The 7,241-nt window shown below is 36.2% G+C and overlaps 1 protein-coding gene across 3 annotated transcripts; it reads right to left on the bottom strand.

Moving 5' to 3' along the window:
- Nucleotides 1-2,436: 2,436 nt before the first annotated feature.
- Nucleotides 2,437-6,476, bottom strand: Nup54 (nuclear pore complex protein Nup54). 3 transcript variants are annotated; one of them, XM_067775686.1, is made up of 8 exons: nucleotides 6,401-6,476; nucleotides 5,153-5,310; nucleotides 4,435-4,524; nucleotides 4,109-4,381; nucleotides 3,670-4,039; nucleotides 3,024-3,585; nucleotides 2,831-2,950; nucleotides 2,437-2,766 (listed from the first exon to the last, which is right to left on the bottom strand). In XM_067775686.1, the coding sequence occupies exons 2-8, from the start codon at nucleotides 5,205-5,207 to the stop codon at nucleotides 2,545-2,547; spliced, it is 1,692 nt and encodes a 563-aa protein (XP_067631787.1). In that variant the 5' UTR covers nucleotides 5,208-5,310; nucleotides 6,401-6,476; the 3' UTR covers nucleotides 2,437-2,544. The 3 variants fall into 3 exon arrangements, with proteins under 3 accessions (XP_067631787.1, XP_067631785.1, XP_067631788.1); XM_067775684.1 differs by lacking the exon at nucleotides 6,401-6,476 and having other exon boundaries at nucleotides 5,153-6,367; XM_067775687.1 differs by lacking the exon at nucleotides 6,401-6,476 and having other exon boundaries at nucleotides 4,435-4,494; nucleotides 5,153-6,367.
- Between the last annotated feature and the right edge of the window lie 765 nt (nucleotides 6,477-7,241).

Genomic DNA, 7,241 nt, shown 5'->3' with positions numbered 1-7,241 from the left:
TAATCTGCGAGATCGATTCTACTTCCGTGGAAATAGATTCAACCCACTTTTGGATCGCGAATGGGCTTAATTGTGAAAGACTGGTATTATTATCAGCAGATGATGTTAGGATAAACTTGGGGTTATTGGTTGGGATAGCTTTGTGGGGGAGTAGTGGAAAATCAAATTGTTTACTGTTTGTTTTTTTCTTTTTTACCGGATTATCATCGAGATCCGCCAAAGCGGAAAATCGATTTGGTGGCCTATCCGTAGGCCACAGCATGTTGGCAAAATAGCTATATAATTTTAATTTTGTTAAATTTGGTTACTCGAAATTATACACGTGCTAATCGTGTACGAATGACACAACAAAAGAATTGAAAAGTAAATAGAATAGCGGTACTTAGCACAGTAGTGAACACTAATACACGTCTGATCGCTTTGAATGATAGTCGGCGACCATAGTGTACCTGTACCAAGTGTGTTCACTAAGCGATAAACGTCAAAACTACAAACAGCCTCGCTCACCTGATGGAAATCTCAGGTCTAGAGTCGCATTTTTGGTCTCAACGACAACATTTTTGACTACCAATCGTATGGACTTTTTCAATTTTTCAATCATTCGGAGCATTCGGTAATGGTATCCATTTTGAATTCGCTGTCATTCCGAATCCAGCGAGTGCCTGTCAGAATGCTTGACAGATAAGTCAACACACTTGTACTTGTACACTATGTCGGCGACTGACTGCAAAATAAAAGGTAGGAAAGTGCGCAGATTTCTTTGCAGCACCGTTCTCCTCGTTTCCAGTGATGGCAGATCAATTTACAACGAGAGTAATAAGATGGCAACGGGTTATCAAAATGTATGGAGCATAAAACAAATTGGACAAACTTTCTTTGAAGTCTTTCTATTCAGGCCGAGTGACTTCTGTAGATGGGGTTCCAAATATTGGAAGCATATTCTAGTTTTGAGCGTACTAAAGATATTGTAACGAATTTTGGGGATTCCTGGTTATTATACACCTTCTGCTAACGTTCGAATCCCTGAACTGTTGAATAAATAACTACAATATTCAGTATTGCAAACTGGTCTTTATTTAGATTACTTTGGGAGTACTTCATAATTTTATTTCACTTCACAACTAATAGCGTGCTTACATCAAACAGATTCTGATTCCTCAGCTTGCGCTACTTGTATACTCTCGGTTTTCTCGTTCACCCATTTCTCCCAAGGTCTAGTCATTTCGCGAAAATGTGCTCGAAAACAGTTGTATCCCATGCTTGGTGACCAGCTATATACATGTATATTTGTAGTTTATGCTTTTTTACTAGCCATATGCGTGTGTATGTGTATACACTTCTGCTCTTAGCTGATGACTACATATGTGTATGTGAGATATTCTTCGCCGCCTTCGATGTATGTGTGTAAATGATGATTGATGTGTGTTCAATCATCATTTACACACATACATAGAACGGCTTGCTTTATTGCTTTTGTTGTTGTGATTATTTACTAACATTGTGCATAGTGATGCTAATATTTGCCGCAATAGTATAAGGCTTTACTGGTATACTGGCTTTCCTGGTACATATACGGATTCTTAGTGCCAACACTGATATTGTGCTTTTTGATATCGAAAAAACGTTCCTTGGTTGTAATCTGAGTTAGCCTATTTTCTATACCAATATTTTGTGAGTTCAGAAAACCTCGGCTACCTAATTCGGTGAATATATCTCCTTTTTTGCTTAAGTTATTGATCGCTGGGGTAGATTGGTTGATGAAGGGCCTAGTACTCTGCACTTGTAGTCATTTAAAGGAATCGGGGAAAGTAGTCGATACCAAAAAAGTATCGAGCGAAAGTATTCGATAGCAGCTTGTACCATTGTCATTAAGAAGTTTAACAAAGCTTATAAAAATTAATTCTTTATATACATATTATAAAAGTAAAGTCTTTGCAAAAGTTATGTGCAAAAACAACTTCCTCCAAATACTTTACAATACATAGCTTTCAAAATAGTTTAGGTACCAAAAAGTTTCTCAGTCCTGCATTAAAACGCAGTTCTTACTTCAATTTCCTACCCAGCTAAATTAAAAAGTGCATATGAGTAAATGGTCCTTAATTAAAAATGTTCAACACGTTTAAATACTTATGAGTTTGTGAGTTTTAGATTAGGTTTTTGTGTGCCGATGACGGGTTTTGTACAACCCAGTTTAAAAGGGCATTTTTTCGGGTACTTCAGCAAAGTCCTCGTATATGTACTCGTAGTTACTCGTATTGGAACAACAATAGTTAGAACACTTCAAAATTTTAAATTTTATTCAAAATCAAGTATCATTTTAATGGAACTTGCATACTAAAGAACGATTTTCTTAACACTTTATACAAACTATTTTAACGCGAGTATGAAAATTACTGTGCAATATAAATGCTAAGCAAACTAAAATTGATTAAAACATTTTAATGGATTTAGTTTTTCAAGTTTTTATTTATTTTTTTTTTTTTTACTTTTCTCAAATACAAAAATTTTAACAATTGTCTTCTTTCGCCATTATCTGCGTCGTTACTAGACCCTTACCAAATCCGGCATGCCTTCAATTATAATTTGCAGTGCTTTTAAATCCTTCGTCACAGTATCTGTTAGTACTTCCATTGCTTTTTGTTGCATAGCCAAAAATGACTTCATTTCTTCTTCACTATCTTTATCTATGGCATATTCGCTACCACCATTGAATGCATATTGATTACGTTGCATGCGCATCTGTGATAACAATTCGCTAAGACGACCCTACAATATGACATTTAAAATTATAAATTAGCAAAGGCGCAAAAAATAATCAACAGCAAGTAACCTTAAATTGTGTTGGAGCTGAAACTAATGCCTGCATATTTTCAAGCTTTGTACGTAGCGCTTCCTCTTCGGGTGTCAATGCCAAGCCAACTTTACGGGTACATTCTTGCTTTACTATTATCTATTGAATAGACAAATAAATATATTAGTGACTGAAAAATCCAAAATATATGGATTTTATGAAAGCTTATTACTTTCAAAATGTTGTGACTCAATTCTGCCAATTTCCTTTTATGTTCCATTATTTTAGCTGTCGCCGCTGCATGCCGCTGCCTCAGTGCAGCTAAATCTTTTTCTACTTTCTTTAAATAGAGTGCATGTGTCTCCGTTTCATGCTCTTGACATTTTGTACGCCATTTCAAATCATTGAAGCCAATCATTGGCACAGGTATGAATTTCTTTGTATCTGGATTATCTAATTTTGCTTGGCGCCACATACGTGGGTCAATGCCTTTTGGCGGATTTTCTAAATATTCTTTGAGTTGATCCTCATCTGGCAGAACTAAAGCCAATACTTCGATAATACCAAGATTTGTCAGTTGTGCTTTAACATTAGCCTGGTTGAGATAATTTGACACATCTGTAGCAAGTATGCGTTTCGTTTCATTAGGCGTCATTTGTGAGCGCTCTTCAACGTAGATTACAAATTGACATTTTTTCTCTTCGTGCTCCTTGCTGGATTCAATGTTTATAGCAAGATTTGGTTTATTGCCAAAAATACTATTTAGCGAGTTAATAATTTGTTGTTGCACAGCTCTGTAAATAAATTTTTATAATTTCGTAAATACAATTTTAGGTCCAATGTAGACAGACGGAGTCCGCTCAGATGCACACACTTACTTCACATCAGCCAAAGGCTTATTAAAATTCAGGGCAACCAATCCCATTTTGTTATCTTTGCCCGGCAATCGACTATAACCCATTGCCTTGAAGCGACATAAATAATTTTGAGGGGTGATTAGTACTGGTACTGCGTTTTGCGAATAAAACGACTTTCCGGTACCCCACATCGCTTGCAAGTAATTCCATTTTGCAATTAGAGTGTCGCGCTCATCGCCATAAATAGAAACATTGAAAATTGATTGTGCAAAAGCTTCATCAGGTGTAAGTTGTGGTACTTGTTGTTGTGGTTGACCTAACATAAAATTTGTAGCGCCGCCGAAACCACTAAATCCTGGAGTAACCGTTGGAGGAGCAGGCTTATTAAAATCTAAAAAAAGCATAACATAATTATATCATGTTTACATTTTTTCTTTAATTATATCCATGATTCACATACTTGAACCAAAAGCACCACCGGCTCCGGATCCAAAGCCACCAAAAGTATTTGTTTGTGTACCGAACCCTCCAAAGGCTGGCGCTGTTGATGTTGTCGATGTCGCACCAAAGCCCCCAAACCCGCCAGCACTAGTTGTGGCAGCAGTTCCGAAACCACCAAACGCTGGTGCTGTATTTGTCGCCGTACCAAAGCCTCCAAAACCACTTGTATTTGTTGCCGTTGTAGTACCTCCAAATAGTGATGGTGCAGACGCAGGTGCTGTAGAACCAAATCCTGTGCGGAGAATCAAATTGGTTTAAATAATTATCAGTTTCTATATGTTTTACCTGTTGCACCAAATGCTGATGTACCAAAAGTGGGTGCTGCGGGCGCTGATGTTTGATTGCCTGTGCCAAATGATGAAAATAGCCCGCCAGCTTTAAGAAATTTTGTAATTGTAATAATCAAAATAATACATATTTTGAAATTAGCACCAACAAAAACCATGAAGCGATAAAAAACTTGAAATTGTATATAAACTTCCGCCACAGCGTGAGATGTGCTATGCTTATCAGATGATACCCGAATTTGGTCTAAAACATTCTAATAGTTTTACTTGTCTACATATCAATACTTGAAACGGATTGTGTGCGGAAGTATAAACATTTAAAAAAAATCGTAATGAGTGTAATTTTATGTTTCGCTTTGTTTGCGCTGTTAGCTACAGTGGCTTATGTGGGATTTAATGTTTATAAAAAGGGGTAAGATGTAGTTGGTAATATTGTACTTAACGATAAATAGAATGAAAATTATTTTATTTTAGCTTTAATATAAAGCTGGTGCGAATTGACGGTATTGAAGATGCAAAGAGTAAGTTAATCCCACCACGCACTGACCGCCCGGTCAAATATTTACAAAAAGTTCCTTGACCTAAATATGAAAACCTACAGCATATTTACAATTCATAGTAAATGTTTATATATCCATGATTTGAATTGTTCGATGTTAGTTTTAGAATATGTACATAAAAATATATATATAACTTGTAAAGTTTTTTATACTCACGTTTGGCCGGCGTGCTTGTTGCACCTAATCCTGTGTTTCCACCAAAGAATGCCATTCTCAATTTTACAAATTCTTGAATAAATTTTTAAAGCACTGAACTTAAATTGTATTAAACATTCACAATTAATTTAAATTATTATCAAAAAGTTCATATTTTTTTTTTTTTTTTTTTTTTGGGATTTGATTGCATGGAGGAGGACCTTCTTATATTTGAAAGTCCCAGTTCCAGGTTATTGTCCAATGCATAAAATGATTAATTTCTGGATTAACTTTCCATAGTATGTAAGTAATTTAGGCTCCACTAATACACAATGGTAATACCAACTGGCCAGAACCATGTGTAGTAGCTTGCTATTTGTATTTAATTATGTGCTTTGTTAACTGGTTTTTTCATGGCACCACGCCAGGTTATTTTCAAATTATAGTTATATGTATGTTTGATTATTTATAAAATTTGTGTTTATGTCCAATTTAATTTGGTAAAGGTCTTTAATTTGTTGATATTTTCCAAATCTTCATATCACAATAGTTTCAGTTTTTGTTAATTTTCAGTTTGAGTTGGTATTTTTGTCCACTTTCTTTGTTTAAATATCACTTTTTGGTTGTATGATTCAAATCCAATTTGTCTAATCCGGTAAGTTTTATCTCGATTCCACCAGTCCATTCCATTGTTGTTTTTGTCCAATTTTGGTAATTATTTTTCGTTTATTTAATTTGTGTATTTTGTAAGTTTTAATTTAATATATACAGATTCCCCAGTCCATTCCATTGTTGTTTTTGTCCAATTTTGGTAATTTTCGTCTTTTCCGTTATTATATTTTATATTTATTCAGGTTATGTGTACATGACTGTACATTTTAGTTACTCCGTTAAATTGTCCCGTTTATTTCAGAGAATTTTATTTCCATTTGTATGTATGTAAAAACATTAATTTTCAGTGGCTTGTTGCCAAGTGTCTTCAATGATTTTCCCGTTACGACAGTTTTACGTAAAACGAGTTGGTATTATGTGGCCCACGCCAGGTTATCAATTTCATTTGTTATTTATATGCACAATTTGCATATTTTTACAATACAGCGCACAATTTGTAAGTATTTTTAATTAATATTGTCTTTTCGACTCCCGCACTATCCGCCATTTTATTCTCAAACCGCGTGAGTAAAGCCCCTTGATAGCACGCGGTTGAGTTGTGGGGAAAAACGAACTTGACGCGACGACGTCAGAAAACGAAGTGGAGTTCATATTTTTGCACACTTTTTCTAAAAAATATTTAGCGCTCTTCGCAATTTCACCACACAACTGCGAAACAGAAATCTACTTTAAACAAACAGCTGTTAGGGTTGTATTCATAGTAAATGCCCTACAGGGTAATACCCGTTTGTAACACCCCAGCGGGTTAGGGGATCAGAATATACCCGCGGTAGGTATGCCTGTCGTAAGAGGCGACTAAAATACCAGATTCAAGGGGATGTGTAGCGCAACCTTTCAGGTTGCCAGCGCAATATAAAGCTTCTCCAAACCCAATTGTCAACCTCACCTATCCGCGGCGAATCCTGTTTCTCTAACAGACGAGGCTCTGGCGACCCCAAGCTCCTCATGGAACTTGAGGGTAGGGAGGGAGGGAGGGAATGGCCTGAAGGTTTAATGTGGCCACATAAATCGTTCCCGAGATGGTCGGGCTAGCACCTTAATGGTGCTATGGTACCGGTGCGTACCGGATTTGTATCCGGCAAAGGACCATCACATCGATAACACTCCCCAAAGCCTTCGGGGAGCAACCTTATCGCTACAACAACAACAACAGCAACCCGTTTGTAACATTACCGAGGTTTTATCGCTATGAGGAAAATTACAATTGCCACATAATGGAATGATGACCCAATAACATATAATTGGGTCATTTATCAGCTGATTTAATTTTTTATTGCACTGACTTAGGGATGGAGAATGCAAAATGTAACCAACATTTATTAACTACCATCCGAGTTAATTTTTTATGAATAAGTCACTTCCATAATTTTTCCACGCAGAACACATATATGGCCCGACTCTCAGCGTTACCGGTAAAATAGTACCCAGAACATTATGT

The sequence above is a fragment of the Eurosta solidaginis genome, chromosome 3, assembly GCF_040869045.1.
Source record: "Eurosta solidaginis isolate ZX-2024a chromosome 3, ASM4086904v1, whole genome shotgun sequence".
NCBI lineage: Eukaryota > Metazoa > Arthropoda > Insecta > Diptera > Tephritidae > Eurosta > Eurosta solidaginis.
The sequence above is the reverse complement of the archived record's forward strand: the minus strand, read 5'-3'. Positions and strand labels throughout refer to the sequence as shown.